The following is an 18,323-nucleotide window of genomic DNA, read 5'->3' as shown; positions in this document are numbered from 1 at the left end:
CAGACAGACAATTTAAATATTCTGACAAAGTTGTTTGCCAACAGACAACTCCATATGTCTTGAGTTCGAAGTCCTTAACTAAAATAGTCAATTTCTTATAAATGAATGTTCAACATGTTTTGACGAGGTGCAAATTGTTTTTTCCAGCATACATGTATACCTATATTTTGTTGATTTTCCCTGAAAATACTTTATTCTAAGATTTTGTTCAATGTCACAGATTTACTAAAACTCTCTTAAACCATGACGCAAATGTACATCCTTGAGAAATATGCAACATAACGTCTTGTTATGTCCCATTTTGTACTTCTTTCACCATTCTTAAGAATACGCATGGTCATCAATTTTTGTTAAGGAATTCGTTAAACCATCTTTAAGGTATCGTTTGCCACCTTCAGAAGTGGTTTGATGCATCTTAAATGTTGCTGGCTCCGGTGCAAAACTTCACATTATTGCCTCATCAATTCTGCCTACAGGGAACACTAAGTCTTGATAGTACTGACGTTTAGATTACATAGATCATATTCCCTAGCACCGGATGATTTACCATGCTCTCATCTTCAGCACACCGTCAAACATTTCCTTTGAAGTATAGTCTAAGCTACGCATGATGGAGCAAAGACTTAAAGTATCAAGAAGTTTGGCATCACCACTTGTAACTTCTGAGCCTCAATTAAGATAACTAGTGAGATAGAAAAAGATGGATGGAACAGTTGAACGTACTCGCACAAGATCGGACATGAATATCTTTCTGTGTACTGTAGTTCTCAATTTGTCAACGGTGACTTTACTTTAGTTACTTTAATCAATTGATGGTCACTAGTCAATCGCTAAAATTTGTTAATTGCAAATATTTATATTGATATTAGAGACAGTGATGTTTGTTCCTACCGTTAACATCAAATGCCGTGGACTACTCCCTTTTCCACCAACTGCTAAAATTACCAACTGCAATATTCAATGGATTTTACAGTAGTTAGTTTGCACTGGGGAGAACTTAGCCAGATTACATGTTTGTTTGTTTGTTTGTTGCATTTCTTAACTCCATGAAAATGGTCGGTATTGTTTTTGGTGTGTGTACGCACGTGTGTGCGTGTGTGGTCAGCATAACTACAGAATCTTAGGATGAATGGTAATGATATTTGGTACATGGTCAAGGTCAACTATAGGGCGCCTGGGAGCTTGCCTTGGTACTGCAGCAGAACTTCCGGTTTTGATATCTTGTACTGTGAACACACAGTAATACTATGGTCGCAAACCTTTTTGGAAACAGAGGAAAATTGATTGCTACACGGATGTCATCCAAATAATTAAGACAATGTGGCCTAACCTGCATGTGCAGGTGATATTTAGAACACTCCTTTGTCTTTATTCAGAAAGTCTAGATAGCTGTGTATAGATAAGTATTTTTAGAAACATTTATTGTGCTATCTACACACGTATGCTGTAAATGCATTTAAGTTCATGGTGTTTAAATGCTCATAGTTTTCTGATGCATTTTGTAATCTCTTCACCATGAACCTTCTTCTGCCTGACTGCCATCTTGTTTCAACCACAAACTAATAACCACAGCAAACACTCCATTTTCTCCCTACAGAGAAATTAGATCACAGCAAACTTAGATACATTTTACAGTATCACAGTCACTATACGAGCAGTTTAATGTGAGATGGGGACCTAACCAGGAATGGTTGTATGTTTCAGGACGCCGTCTAAATCCTACAGATAAAAGTGAACTGAATAGGACTTGGACTGGGAAAGACTAACTCAGAAGACATGAACCGGTAAGTATGGAATGAAACGAAACATTAAAAGAAAGCAATTAGAATTACTGGCTGCATATTATGCACTTTTTGGTGCCCAAAAAACTTGGAGCTGTGCACCTAAGTTTTGACTGGTGCACCTGAATATTTGTGTAGAAGTACATACCTAAAGGTATTAATTGTACACTTATGCAGCATATTCAGACAGAAAATAAATATTTTGTTGTGTTACTTTTGAAATTAGCTATAGAATTTTGGTCCATCACAATTTTTTAAACCTTGGAACTGTAATTAGTTTTTGCTGACAGTCTGCTTTTTAAAAATCTTATGTTGTGCACCCAATCTGTTTTCTGTGCACCTGAATTTAGTCCCAAAATGGATTTTGAATTCTGGGGGATAAGTCAAATCATTTCTAGTACAAGCACTTCCTTGTTTTTCAATTCTATATCTGTGATAATGGAAATATTTTCCTTTGAGCAAAGAAGATTACACATGATGCAAATAAGTTAGAATCTATCTTTCGTACAACTTTACCATTGTCAGGAATGACCTACAAATGCCATTCAGATAAGAACCTTATTTTTGGTTCCTTGATAAACTGTCTAATCGAGGAGACCAGATACGTGTGCATTGATTGTTCCGGCTGGGTGTAATTTTGATAAAGCAAATAGCGAGCCTCCGTGAGATAGACGGCAAGATCAAAGTGACGTCCCCCTTTGTAATGGGAAACTTCGAGTAGGGAACATCATTCGGTAAAATTGAACGATAGTAAAATCCTGTGATGGATCATTAAGCGAGATGAAAGCCGCAAAAAACTGTCTACAGAGACATAGCCGTGAGATAGTATGTCTTTTAGAGCATCAGACCATTATCTAGCATTGACATACAGCGAATGAGTTGAAACCATTACCCGCACATGTTGATGAAGGCAGCCGTATGAGCTGGGGGCAATATGAAGTAGAAAGAATTTTCCAGAATTTCTATTAAAAAAAAACAATTTTGGACAAATAGGACCGATCACTCAACGAATCTCATGGATAAAGAACAAATTGTGTTTTGTTGTCTTTGAAATCATACTTTCACAACTAGTTATCATATTCTAGTTATAAAATCAAATACACACATACAATGTAAATCCAATTTTGGTCATTGTATAGTCACTCGGCGATAACCATCTAGTGGAAAGGGTAATCCCCAAGCAGATATATCAGTGGCAAGGCAGTATCCAAAGGGTCAACCAGTATTCAAAGGCCTTTTGGATACTGGTTGACCCTTTGGATACTGCCTTGCCACTGATAGATCTGCTTGGAGATTATGGAAAGGGGGCCTAAGCACCACAAATTCGTCCTGGTAGATTCCTGTCCTTGGTGCTGAAACTGTTATTCTTAAAAGCAATGCCATCAGGCATGGCTCCATTTCTGAGAGTTTCAGATTGACAAACCAGTGGCTTGGTTTTTTGTTGAATGCATTTCCTAGACCATTTGATTTGTATGATATCAATATCACTAAGTATTGAGTTTTCACAGTGGAAACAAACTGCAATTTTTCTAATGACAAAGCGATATATTGTCACTAACACTGAATATAATTCTAAGACTTACACTGTAGCAATTAGAGTAATTTCTTTTGAAATTGACCCAAACTTGAATTGGACTGCAAGGTAACTTTGAAATGACAAAAACAATTTGTTCTTCAAGTTGCATGTTTCAAAATGCCTTTTTCTTGGACTAGATTTTTGAAAAGTCATTGCACCTTTATACATGTAGATCTATTTTGCCAACCTAGGACTACTTGTATTGCAGATCTACATGTAAACAGCACTTCTTCGTTCATTCAAACCTTGTAGTGCCTAGTTGCAAATACGGCAGCAAGTTTCCTAGTAGCAGGGTATGTTTGCACAGGGAGGGGTTCTTAGCCCTTCCCTTTTTAACGTGCTCGAGGCACCTCCTCAAACATGGGACTCCATTTTACGTTCCTTACAAAAGAGTGCAGTCCCAACCGAGATGTCCTGGCCCATGATTGAAACGGGGTCTCCTAATTACCAGGAGCTCAACTGTGAGGCTGCTACCAGTTGAGCTATAGTGACATCCTAGACTGCACTAGTAGCTTTTCCCAACTGTGGAACAAAAACTGATTTAACAAATTCTTTGTCCTGTTCATCTTCCTGGCCGTCTACAGGATGAGCGATGATGTCATGGCTTAAGGACAACGTGACGGAGCCTGTGATGTCATCCATGGCGGGGATTTTCGCGCCGCGGAACAGCCTGTCCATCACCAACTCCAAGGGTCTCCTGAACGCGCCGGGAGAGAACAACTGTTTCCTGAACAGTGCAGTGCAGGTCAGGCAACTCTCATTATACAGTATGTAGAAATTTAGGCCGGACGAGGAAAATATGTTTGAATGCACTTTGCGGGCGCATTTTGCATTGCAATGTGTGTTTTCTTAATGCTGGTACAAACAAAAAAAAAGAAGTTTAATTTTTGATGGTCTGATGTTCAATAACATCAGATGGGTGCATATTTGTTGTAAGTATTTGTGTTCATTGTTCACTGAATGATACTAGAATTATCGTCATATTAAGATGATGCTGTATCTCTGTCATAAACACTTTAAAGCTCCAATCCCTGAGAATTTTATGAAGTGCCTGATACTACTTATGTCCTGTTATGCTGCCATTATGCAACCTGTTGTACTAGATACTTAAAGTGGTGTCTGCAGATACATTACTTTCTGCTAGGTGGCGCTATGCCAACCTTTAAAGCCACTTGAAGAAGAATGTCTTGATATCACAAGTTCTGATCATGGTTTTCCCTGATTGTACATGTATGTTGCTGAGTCTTTGTCCTTGTCAAATGATATCAGCTGTTAAGATGGCTGCATAGGAGATATGTACAGGTATGATTTAGCCTTTCCGTATATACATAAGTTGGTAAAGGTAGAGGTAAAGGTAGTCCAATAGCCTTTTTGGGGCCGTAGGTTCAGTGGGTTGTTATCCACTGTGTCAAGGGCACGGTATTGGAGCCCATGCCTCTCCTTCCACTGCCTTTAACCGAAGTCAGGTACCCATTTTACAACAGGAACGAAAGTTGTGTAAAGTGTCTTTTCCACGGACACAATATCTAGTCAGGAATGCCAGGAATCGAACTCATGACCTCTCGATTTCGTGTCCACTACACTAGCATAGACACTCAGCCATTTCACACCACATACACATAAGTTGACTACTGATTTATGTATGCAGTTCACAGAGTGAATGCTATTAATGAAAAGTAGTTGTTTCATTATGTGGACACAAGACCTTGTCACTCCCAGAAGCACATTTAAGTTTACAACTCTTGCTGAAAGGTTAGCCGCATTTCTTTTCATCAGGGAAACATTTATAAGAATCCTACTTTTACCGTTTGCAATATTTTTTTTGCTTCCGCAATGAAATGGCTTTAGTCAATTATGAAGTTTTGTTCACGTCTAGTGCTGTGGCGCATGGATCTCTCTTGACATTTAAGTCAATACTTTAGGAATGTATTAGTTTTCGCACACATGCAGGGTAGTCGGTGCAGTATCAAAATGAAGAGATTCCATTAGCCAAGCCTTGACATTTGAAAACTCCTACAGTTTATATGCAAATTAATCCCATCATGCCAGAGCTTCTTTGTGGGTGTACAACACATAATGGTTAGGTTACTGCATAAAAGGCAAATGTATATAAATTGATTTTGTGGTAACAATTCATAATTATGTTTCTTCCCAGTCAAGCAGAACACTCTAACCATATATGGTATAGAATTTATCCCTCACTGTTGCTTGCATCTCTCTTAGGTTAATTGTCATTTACATCTTACTTATGCATGATAAGATGTTGTTGTTTGCTGAGTGTTGAACTATAGCATTTACAACTCCACACAAAACAGATATGGGGGCCTGTGTTTTGAACTCTATGGTTTGTGCCCCCCTTAAAAAAACCCACAACTGTACAGTAGATCCTGTGTTTCAATAGGTCTAACAGGAACTAATTGAATTTCTTGAGTAAATCATTTATCTTTCAATTACCCATTTACATGCAAGTTACACATGACGTCCTCTGGCTCATTCTCAAAAAGTGGATGCTATCTGAAATGTCTGACTAGTACTCTAGAGTTTGTTCAGTAACTTGCTTGATTTATTTTGTATTGCTCAGCATGTGGAGTAAACTTGTGTGGGGATACATGTATGTGTAGTGTAACTGTATACTGATAGTGCATAAATCACATGTCTGGGCTCTGAAAGGGAATATTACACCTCCTTTCCACTAGAGGATGCGGCAACACTGTGACCACTAATTTGACAGACCACTCAACAAATTTCATGGATAAAGAACAAATTTGTGTGTTTCGTTGTCTTTTGAATCATACTTTTACATCTTGCATCATATCTGGATTATAAAATTAAGGGAAAAAAAATCTGATTTTGATCGCTGTACGGTCGCTCAGCGATCGTTGTCTTGTGGAAAGACGACAGTTCTTACAGCATTTGTCCCCTGATCTGAATGTGTGATATATGTGAATGACGTGTGTATGTACAACATCACTCACCTGACTGGGACAGAGAAAAGATTGATTGCTCTGCACATCGAGGGATGTACTCCAAGCCCTGATTTTGAATTCCATTCGCGTTGGACACAGGATCCAGACTGAGGCATTGAATTAGATGCAAGTATGATCTTTTCCAGAAATGTAACCGTTCACCTTTTAAATACCAAATTGTTATGCCTGACTTCATACATATAGCAAGACCGGATTAGAATCATAATGATCATAGAATTCTGCTTGTGAGATTTTCTTCTTTTCGTTTCAATAAAAGGATTACAAGTTTTGACAGTTTTATCCTACGATGATAAATGCAATCCACGTCACACTAATTATACTACAATTTACAAAATGTATATCTGGCTCTTGCCCAAGCTCATATTCCTACAACTCTATAAAATACCTGAGGTTTAAATTTACTGTAAAAGGGTGAAGATTTGCGGCGGTTTTATGTTCACTGTTTTTGTGATGACCTCTTCACCGGATATGACCGGTGCAATGGCCTAATTGGTAGAGTGTTCGCCTTGCATACGGTAGGTCGTGAGTTCGAACCCCGGCCGGGTCATACCAAAGACTCTAAAAATGGTACATACTTCTTTCTCTGCTTAGCACTCAGCATTTGGGAAAGAGTATGGAAGTTAAACACACACATCACTACCAGCGGACCAGCCCCCTGCTGTAGTGGCTTGCACTTGTGTGGCCCAAGGGCTTCGAATGGGAGATGGGCGCCCCCCTACGCATCTTCGATGCATGGGACCACTTTAACTTTTTTTTAACTCTTCACCGCCAATTCAAAATTACCGCAAACATTTTTTTTCTGTCTTCTGCCTTGTTTTAACTGGGAAATTAAAACCATGGTTTTCTCCCTACCACTAAATTAATTCCCTGTGAACGTTTTCCTTTTTACAGTACATTGGGTAGAGGGAGACCTCATTGTCTACCTGTAGGGTGTTGATGTAATAGATTGGGTTGCAAAGGGAGTAACTTCGGGTTGATCTACTGTAATTATGATTAGACGTGTCATAGACATATATGATGCATAGTTGTGGATCACTGTGATAGCGTATGTATCACACACCATTGTCTTTTCACTGATTTTTGTATGATAACCAGGACTACTGATGTTGTTTCCTGCCAATTTCTTCGCATATCATTTTAATTGCTTCAGTAATCTGTTCCTATTAATAATACATGTATGCATGATAGAATACCTGTTTTGCGAGTGTACATCTAGAAAGCATGATGTATGTATGTGTGGGTGTTGTGGAGGCAATAGAGGTTGTACTAAAGAGTCACAAATTCTGCATTTTGTCGTTTCGATAATCCATGGCATAAATTTTTAGGGAATTTATCATGCTGTTAGCCCTACTATACATTACACTGTAAAGCTGGAGTGATTTCTCTTTAAAACATCAGTTTAGGCTGAGTAAGAGCCAATGTATTAAAATATATCATCAATGGTACTTCGAGTAGCCTGAGTACCAACCTCCGTAGTGACCGCTGGCTCAAAAGAATTCGCTTGCTAACTACTGGCTTGGTACGTGCCTCTGAAGCTGGTGTGAACAAATGCTGAAGGGCAGTTATACTGGCTATACAGGATACAGATACAGAATGCGTGAATTGTTGTAGTGCGACAGAAAAAACAGTGGTGGTCAGGACAATGGGTTTGTTTGTTCGTTCAGACCCTTGTAGTGCCTAGTGCACATAAGGCAGCAAGTTTCCTTGCTTTTTCAGTAACGGGTTGCATTTTCTACAGGGAGGTGTCCCTTTTAACGTGCTCGAGGCACCTCCTCGAATAAGGGACCCCCAATTTACATTAAATTTGTACATGCCCTCTGAAAGACAGGTGAACTGGGGTCTCCCAGTTATCAACTAATTGGAACTAGGAGCTCAACTGTGAGGCTGCTACCAGTGACTATGGGGACATTACAATGGGTAATGAGGGCAAATGATGTAAACAAGTGTTCAATCAAACAAACAAATTTTCGCAGTCATTACATTTTACATCTGATTCAATAGAAATATAGCAGGATATTTTTTCAGTTTGTTTCATAATCAATCTATATCCTAAGTTTGAATCAGAGTTCAATGATATAAAAAGCTGTGCGCTTTTAGGTTCCAAAAGCCATAATCCGTGAAACATGAGCAAAAGGTGCAGGCATAGATCAAATTTCACATCGAAGCCAAATATCACGTTTTTCCCTCGGAGCATTTGCCAGTTATCTTGGGCACAATGAGAATTTGATCCCGCACGACCGCGAATATTGGAAAACGGTCGTTTGTTACTTGGGAAATAGTTTGTTTCACCATTAGATTTTTAGAGGATGTATGCATGCAGGAGTGAACACGAAATTGATGTGTCCGTTTTGATAGATGCAGTGGTGCAAGCTGAACTCCATTGTCAAGCTTGGTTTAGTGATTGCATCGACCATAGAAACCAGCAAAACTTACTCCGAAAAACTGTTAACTACTTAAAGTAGTTACCTCCGGGAAGGAAGTCATTGACCTCTGACATGGGTACTGTTTTCTTGTTTGTATGTTCTCACTTGTGACTCAAGATCCTTTAATTTGATGTATTTGTTTGAATTTGGCATGTTGATAGTTATCGAGGTCCTGATGAAAAGAAAAATATGATGATGATGAGGAAACATGGCGATTCGGGGCACCGTAGCAGAATTTTCAGGTTTTGGAGAATTAAAAATTGACACCCCTATCTTGAATGTAGTGTGGTACGGCCCATTAAAGCTGTTGTTTGCCTAATGGTAGCCTGTGTCATACCATTTGGGGCTATTTAGCTACAGTACTATCCAAGCAGAGGTCAGGCTCCGGCTTGCTACAATGCCTTGGTTACTGCCTAGTATTATGATAAAAACTACTGTACCTGGACATAAAATTAATGGAAACAGATTTTAAAGAAATTGATATTCCTGGTAAAACACGTAAACAAACACCGTAACAGTTATTACTACTTTGTCCTTCAGACTCTTGTTCACCATGTTACATATTGCAATGTTGTGTACCATTGTTTATTTTCACTGCATTGGATTTGCAATAAAGTTGTATTAAAGAATATCATGATTATGATTATCAATATCATGATAAAATAGGCCCATCATGGCATGGCATCACATCTCATTCATAACATATTTTTCATATTTTTTCATCGTAATACATTTTGTTTAGAGACTACATGTACGTCAGTTTTGTCTGTGATGTTGAACATCCAAACCTATTTATATTCATCTTGAACATTCTTTATCTTGCATTACCCCCATATAATCCCATAAGGGAAAGTTAGGAGTGACCACTGAGCGAACAAACAGTTGGCATAAATTTGATAGATAAAGATCCAATCTCTTTTAGTCTTACATGTTTTCTTTTAAATCATAATTTTACATAATCGTGCATCATATACCAATTACAAAATCAAGGGTCACAGAATTCCAGTCTTGGTCGTTCAACGGTCAGTCATTGATCGCCGTTGAGTGGAACGGGGGCCCTAAGGATGTAGACGGCGATGTTAGATGTAAGAGGTATGCACCCCAGTATATTAGCATTATAGACCATGCCTGTACCATCAGTCATACACAGTAACCTGGAATGATTTCTGTCTCCTACGCTGCCTGCATAACAACGCCTCCGCACCAGGCCCCTCTCCACTAGACGGCGATCGTGGAGCGACCGAAATCGGATTTGTGTGACCCTTGATTTTGTCATTGGAATATGATACTGCACAGTTATGCAAAAGTATGACTTAAAAGTAGACAACAATTTGAAAGCATAAAAATGATCTATGATTTTGGTGGAGTGGTCTGTCAAACCTTTAATTTGGTTGCTCCAAGGTGGCAGCCTGTAGTGGGAAATGAAGGGAGCGTTTAAGGGAAGCTTAAACAATTCCAGCTTATTTCTTATTCTCAGAGAAATAAAGTGGGCAAAGAAACATATTTTTGATATTATGATGGAGGGGGGGGGGCTCCAATTGCATACAATTAACAACAGAATTGTGCCCTTGAAATTGTAAATAATGGGTCTGACAATGGCCTGAATAATTTTGTTGGTAACTGTATGTTTATCATAGGCATATGTCTCATTTTGTTGAAGGACTGACAGACACCTAACAGGTGACTGTCAGTCAGTGCCTTTCCCAAGGGCACAACACCGGGGCATGCCAGGGATTCAAACCCAAAACCTTTTGATCCTAAGTAAACAACTCTTACTAGACTAACAACGAGACCACCTTGTCATCATGTATTCTTCCTCAGTTTATCATCTTACAATTTTCTATCATTGTTGAAAAAAAATAAGAATGAAACAAGTCATTTTGTTGAATTGGCCTGAAAGTGAAATATTATGAATCACGAACGCTTTCATTATAACCGTTATGTTGCTCAGATGCACTGGGTATGTATATAACCTGCCACTTTTTGCAAAGGGGACTATATATCATGTAACTATGCGAACGTGTGCACAATCGACTAAGGGTGGGGTGAGCGGAGAAAATCGAATGCGTGAGTGCGGAGAGGTCAGTTCCACAGGTGAACAGTTTTGCGTGTGAGGTTACTGTTAAATACTGCATTTACGTTACCTTCAATGGTATCATCTTCCGTATGGAGTTTTATGGAATCTATATTTCATTTTCAGAAACGCATAGTGCGTGTCATGATATGGTGTCATCTGCATAATAAGCAGGAAGGAAAGTCGCAGTGGAAGATTCCAGATGGATGTGCAAATTGAACCATTAAGAGAAGTTGATGCTCTGGAATGTTGATTTGATAAGATGGATATTATACATGTAGAGGAGCCAACTGCAGTGTAGTACCTCCCAATTTTACCGTCTTCAAGAAGTTTATGTTTTTGGGAGCGTGTGTGTGTTTGTGAACAGCATAACTTGAGAATTCGTGGATGGATCTTTATGATATTTTTTTGGTGTGTTGGTATAGGGCTTGGCAGAAGAAAGAATTGATTAGATTGTACCCCCCTGGCGGCTTTATATGTTATTACAGCTGAAATTCCATGATCTGGTGTCCTGGACATTTAACAGTAATGATTTTTTTGAGTGATAGATAGCTCTTAGACTAGTTTGTCATTGTGTCATAAAAAAAAAAACACATTGAAAAGCTAGCTACTACCTCCTAACTTTACCTCCCCAACCAAGATCAGGTACCCATGATTATTACACCTGGGTGGGGTGAGCAAAGTCATGTTTAGTGCCTTTTCCCGAAGACACAAGGTCTTGCCAGGAATGCCTGGAATCGAACCTGTGACCTCTACAGTATGTCTCGTGTCCCCTAGCCTAACTGCTCGGCCATTTGACGCCGATATGACCATGACGTATGACCACATATAACAAGACGATGGATCAAACCATTGTCAGTCGGGCTATCATTAAATCTTTCATGCCAAGAGAGTGTCAAAGGAATTGAGGACTGTGCTTTTCAGAAAAAATTAGGCATCTTAATTAGTTATTACTTGAAATACAGGTAGAGTAAATTGTTTTCCCACATGTGAAAAATAATTTCAAGCCCGGTTTGGTATCTCACCCCCTATGAAATCAATGGGCCCACTGCTAAAGCCGGTCTGACGTCTTTGTAAGGGTGTATGACGCACACAAGGAGGATGAAGAAATGTGCAAGCCTATCTGCGCATCTCACACAAATGCTACTAAAGGAAAGGGGCACCGTAGTGTGCTCCACCGGTTATGTGAAGCAGTATTTTACATGTGTTACGAAGACAAAAATGAAGCTGGAGTAAGTCTTCCATAACACCACTACTTACATGTAGTAGTCTCTGTGTTCAGGTGTGTAGAAATTCTTGGTATGAATCAGGCAGTATGCATGACGTATATTTAGAAATGATGACTCTATTGCACAGCTACAGTATTAGATGTAATGTATGACAACTTCTTTTAGGCCCGACCAATTTAATTCGTTGGTTATAAGAATCTTTTCAGGAAAGAATATTGAGCAACAGGGCAAAGGAAAATGAGAAATATTCTAAGGCATACAACCAACTTATCCGGGTACTGTTTTTAATAAATCCACCAGTTTGTTAAAGATTATTGAAAGTTCTGTCAGTTTTTATGTATCTACTTAATATGTCATTCATAAAAAAACATAAACATGCACAACATATTAAGATAAAGACTAAGTCGAATGTCAGCAAAACCTTATTATTTTCAAACTTGCCTCTTTCTAGCTTAAATCTGAAATTCTATAGCTAGCTTCACAATTTTGAACAGGTTTTATAGTTTTTTCTGATGCTTAACTGTCAAGAAAATACCAGTTGTGATCTTTACACAGTTTAACAACAAGTACTGTGTACTACGACTAATAATATCTGTAAGTTCTTAACCCCACAAAAATATCTTCTAGTGCATCCAATATGTGTGCACAAAAGCGCATGTACGTGTATGCACCCAGTGTTCTGAGCCCTTGAAAATCAGTAGTACCTGCCATCTGGTTGATTTCTGCTGTGCCGAAATTTAATACCGTGGGGTACCGAGATGTGCCCTTTCCGTCCTTTGCTTGTAATCATAAACTGTCGCCTATCTCTGGTGCCGCTCCATAACCATAATAATTCCGGACCTGTATTGCCTTTTCCTGAAGCGTCCATTCCTCATGGCTGTCAATACCGTATGCCTTTTATGGGCAAGCCATCTACCTTACTTCCCTTTTCCCTTCTGCCCTCCAGCTATACATTTATCAAGATGATAGTGCAAGCCAAGTGTCCAAGACTAGTCCCTAAATAGAGAACCCACTCCAGTAGAGTAATCCACTGCCATGGCAAGGCTTTGCCATATCTCACAATGGTTAAGAGTGTTAAAAACCTCCCAAATCCAGATTTGTACTTTGAGCCATGTAAAAGAAATCACAGTAGAAATGCATCCATGAGTAATAATATACAAAGTACTATGTATCTTGTTCACAACCATACACACATGAAGAAGATTTCGCAACGGTCAAGAGTGTAGCAATCCAGATTTGTTCCTTTTTAAAAATCTCATACATGTATGCACTATTGTTCACAACCAAACACATTGTACAACCCTCCTACCCCCCCTCCACACACACACAGAAATGCCCAATACTCGTTGGAAACCAGGTCATGGATTTATTTATAGGGCTAATCTAATTAGCAGAACTTTCTTTGTTTTAAAAGACCAGTAAACTGGTTTGGGGCCAACTTACATCGTTTTGTGTCCTGTCCTAGAAGACGTCCCTAACCTGAGCAAAGTAAAGAAAAATTACCATATCGAGTCGAGTGAGGAAAGAGGTGTAAAGTGCCTTTCCCATGTGCACAACATTGAGGCCTGCTAGGAATTCAAACCCAGAAGAACCTCAGTTATCATTAGGAACATTGTCCTCATTCTGTCCCAGCTTAAGGACATAAAAGCCAGGCAAGACCACTACTCAACCGTAGAATGCTTCACGTTTGACATTTAATGATGATGGAACAAGTCAAGGACTTCTGGTCATAATTTATACATAGTCTTCCTTTAACACCTCGTTGACCTTAAATCAGAGCTGTGACCTATATTATCTAGAAAAGGGTAACATTTTATGTGTAACAAGACAACCTGTAACACCGAAATCCAATTTTATTTTGTGGTTACAAAAATCATGTCAGTTCCAAAATGGAGGCACTTTAATATGCCCAGTTAAATGCCCTCTATAATTTGATAGTCCTGCTAAATATCTTTACTGGACAGCCATGACATCAATTGTTATAATTAAGGATCTGTCAGGACTTAAAAGGAGAATTTAAGAGGCAACAAATAGATGTGTAGTAAGGTTTTGCTTAAATACACATTACAAAATGCACATCAGTACATGACGCTAAGCTAACTGTGGCTGCTTGACCATGTTTCAGTATTGATTTAGGTAGAAAAGTAAAGTGATGATATTATGCAGAAGAGATTTGAAGAAACAGAGGTAACTGCCTCTTGAAGTTCGGACCAATCTATTACAGTAAATGCCTTTAGTTAACGTTCGCCAACATTTAATTAAGTAGGGAGAAACTTGAGTGTTCACGATAGTTTCAAGTTCACAGTTGAAACTATGGGATAGGAAAACAGAAGACAGGACAAGCATTTTTGCGGTGGCTATAAGTTTGCCTTAATATTTGAAGAGGTCAACTGCAAAATTTAATTACCATCGCAAAAATTTAAACATTACAATATTTTGAGCCCTGATGTAGTATCCATGACTTATTACAGGAGGCACACTAACAGTTGCACAATGTAACATTCTAGAATATTCCATCAATACAGTTATACTCGGTCTGTAAGTTAGAGGTAGTCATTCTGGAATATTCCCTACTATGTCATCGGTATGCTTTTACTGCATGCTCTCTCCCTAAAGCATCAGGGCTCAAAATACTGGGTGCTTGTGCACCTCTGTGCACCCAAAATTGGAGCTGTGCACCTAATTTTGACTGGGTGCACCTAAATTTTGTAGGCTATAGGGTAAAGGTACTATTGTCTGCCTCTGGTATACACAATATTCTTGGAATTTAAGTACCAGACATAGCAAGTTGTAATTTCATGATTGTATTACTTATTCCAAATCTTGAAGTTAGCTATTGCATTCATTTGATTTCATTTTACAAATTTAGTCTTATTTACCTAGGGTCAACATATAAATTCCAGGTTGAAGTTCAGAAGAGAGGCATTATTTCTGTGCACCTAAATTTTTAGGTTAGCTTGGATGCACCAGTGCACCTGTTCACCCTGAGCATACAACACTCACACCCATTATCTTCCACAGCTTGTTATATAAGAAACATGGTCATATATATCCATGATAATAATGACAGAAATAATGGCAGAAAACCAATAGGCTGACTGTCCAATATAAGATGACCAGGAATTTCATAGACAATTTATCTAGTCATGGCTGACCTATTGACATTGATGAAGAATATAAATTTTATTTTTTGGTATGTCACAAACCAGGCTTGTGTCAACCCACCATATTTTTTTTCAAACTTTTATTTCATTTTAACTTATGACATGTTTGTCAATGAAAGGAGGTTAAAATGATTGCACGGGCTATTGTACCTGCCATGTACATTTCTTGTGTCTAGTTTTGCAAAATCTTGAGTTTTGATATCCTAGGAAATATTTATCAAAATTTTTGTTGATGACATGGACAGTTCTCAGAACATCAAGAAAGAGGCAGTCATTTTGTGGTCTAAGAAATGATCATTTGTTAATTACATCATTGCTAATAGCCTCAGTTATCATAATTCCTTCAGTTCCAAGGACTTCGCCTTTTGAATAAAGATGGACGCAGCGAGACATAAACAACAGGTCTAGGAAGTGTTGTTCTATACTGAATGTACTAAATCATCTATCATCAACTATAGAATACTATAAATGTTGACATTTTTGCGGTGTTTGATGTTCGTGGTTTTTCGCGGTAACCTCTTCACCGTAACCTTAAATCCACTGCGGGTTAATTCTTCTGCCCACCTACCTCCTTGTTTCAAGCGCAAACAAAACCATCGAGAACACTCGATTTTCTCACTACCGCGAAATTAAATCCCCAGTGGTTTCCTGTAGAATATAAAGAAGCAGCACTGTTAGTAGATGTTAAAGAGAGGAGATGTGTCAGACCCTGGTGTTAATGGAAGGTTCCCCGTGTGCTACGGCATCAATTTTCCAGCCAACTTGTCGCCACTTGATGAATGGCTCGGATTACCATAAGCAGCGTAACTCATGTTTACTAATGGGGTGGCAACATCGCATTACGTCGCTTCCCACCAGGCCCCCCGAACATAAACGCAAAGAGTAACGCGATTCCTAAGTCTGAAACGTAAATCTCCTCGTCACCGCAAGTGTGCGAATTGGAGATAATGTAACGACCCAGCTCGTTAAGTATGCATGGAATGAGTAATAAGTCGTAAACGTAATTGAGAGCGTTGACTTGATTAGTCGCTGTAGAGCTTGTCGCTCTGTATCGTACTAAGATCATGGAATATTTGCCAAGATAAACCTATGTTCGTAAATGTACGCGGAAGCTGAAATCTTGTTATAAAGGAAATAAAAAAAGCACATTACCATACCTTTATTATATCCATCATCAAGACTAACCACAGAAACTTGAGTCCAGAAATATACAGCTTCATTAAACTAAAGTCTCCCCAGAGTTACTTTTATTCGTTCAAATTATCAATTTGTTAACGATTACTGAAGCTGATGTAGGCAGTGACATCTTTAATGCCAGTGAATACCGTTTTCATTCTTGTCCAAATCATGCAATCAAAAATCTATTTTCCTGCCATTCTTTTGGTTAAGCTAATTGAAATATACAACTTAGTGTATGATTCCAGATCAGTGTGTTGTTAATAAGTAATGAAGATGTATCTCCTTGTTGTATCTAACACCATAATTTGTTACATAGATAAGTTCCATTGGAACGTACTATGATCAGATATAAATATCGCAGTCTGAATGAATTGGATGTCTATTAAAATTTTGAACAATTTAGGATGTATTTCAGATTCAAGCATCCATCTTGCTATACAACAGTCTGAAATAATTTCATTGAAAAGCTGCAAAAACAAATCATCATCATCATTAAAACAAATATTATGCACAAACATGCTCAACTGATCTTAAGATCACCCAATATCTACTAGGTCCATTCCACTTCTGTGAGAGCAGGGGATGAAATGCAAATATGGAGGGTAGACAGGGGTTTATCAAAACATGCTTGTAAAAGGCAGCTCCAGTTTGGTCATGATTTAATCTTAGAATATCAATATTATGCCTCCCTTTAATTCAGATAAATGCTATACAAAAATTATCCATAAATCAATAGATATTCTTAACCTCATAAGAATGTGACCAAGAGGGGACAATTCAATGATACATGTAAGAAGATGGGCGCTTCCAGTTTCTGGGAATAGCATTTGCTTTTACTAAAATGTGTATTGGAATGCCTTCTGGAGAGTTTGAAATTGAATTATATATATAATTCAATTGTATACATCCCCCATCTTTGGTGTTGAATGCAGATTTCTCTGTTAATATCAATTTGATCATCTGCTTTTCTCAGTGGAAAGGTTACATACTGTAGAATCTGATCTTGAAATATTTGCAGTGGACTTATTTTCACACTTTTTGCAGTGCCTCCCATAGCAAAATCATGACACCAGGAATATGTCTAGTAGTACTTGTGTGACAGTATTGTTTTGACTGCAAATTTTAAAACACAGCCAAAACCTCCTTTTCACTACTACCATGAAATTTAATCCCTGCAAAAATAAATGAATTTGCCTTTTATGCTTACCATCCAGTTATGCAGCAGAAGCTTTCAACGTTGATTTCATTAGACTGGAAATTAATGCATTTTCACACCTTAGATTAACAGCCAGCTGTCCAGATGCAATCTCGAAACTTTTGTGACAAGTTTTAGCGACATGTAAATTGTACTGAAATGTGGGGGATGTCTTGCTGACGAATGCAATTTTACAGCTTTTCCGGTCCTGGAAACATTGATAAGAAGTAATTTATGTTTGCGTTATCCACCGGTAGCAACAATTTTTGCCGCAAATGGATGTGACCGCAATACAAGCAGTTAACATCAAAGAGGGAGGAATTTCCATTGCAGATTTTTTAGTATGTGGCAAGATCCATATTTTTGATAAATCAATAAAGTGACAGTCAGATGTCCTAGCAGAATAATAAATCATGCATACCGCTGCCAATACTGTAACCGCTCAGTTGGTTATGGGTCCCTGAATATGACTCAAATAATGATAATGTTAAGGATAAAATGATATATGTATTGGAATACATGATGCATTGAAATGCTGAGATATAGATTGATGGAGCACATGAAGAGATAGGCATTTGCATGATATTTGACATTTTGCAGCTGACATTTATTTAGATCAGACTGCATGCGGTTATTCCTGAAATGCCCGTTGCAGTGGTATACCTGTTGGTGTGTGTAGTACAATGCTGAGAATATACATGTAGACTGATGGAGC

At 38.4% G+C, this 18,323-nt stretch overlaps 1 protein-coding gene across 4 annotated transcripts in view; it reads left to right on the top strand.

Annotated features, from left to right (window-relative positions):
- LOC136448726 (uncharacterized) overlaps positions 1 to 18,323 on the top strand; it is a 115,124-nt gene that overhangs the window by 20,064 nt on the left and 76,737 nt on the right. For all 4 annotated transcript variants that reach the window (XM_066448371.1, XM_066448370.1, XM_066448369.1 and 1 more), the window contains exons 3-4: positions 1,705 to 1,784; positions 3,942 to 4,102. In XM_066448371.1, the coding sequence (XP_066304468.1) occupies positions 3,950 to 4,102 (153 nt within the window). In that variant the 5' untranslated portion in view covers positions 1,705 to 1,784; positions 3,942 to 3,949. The remainder of the gene's footprint in view (positions 1 to 1,704; positions 1,785 to 3,941; positions 4,103 to 18,323) is intronic.

Source organism: Branchiostoma lanceolatum, chromosome 14, assembly GCF_035083965.1.
Source record: "Branchiostoma lanceolatum isolate klBraLanc5 chromosome 14, klBraLanc5.hap2, whole genome shotgun sequence".
NCBI classification, from domain to species: Eukaryota; Metazoa; Chordata; class Leptocardii; order Amphioxiformes; family Branchiostomatidae; genus Branchiostoma; species Branchiostoma lanceolatum.
The sequence above is the reverse complement of the archived record's forward strand: the minus strand, read 5'-3'. Positions and strand labels throughout refer to the sequence as shown.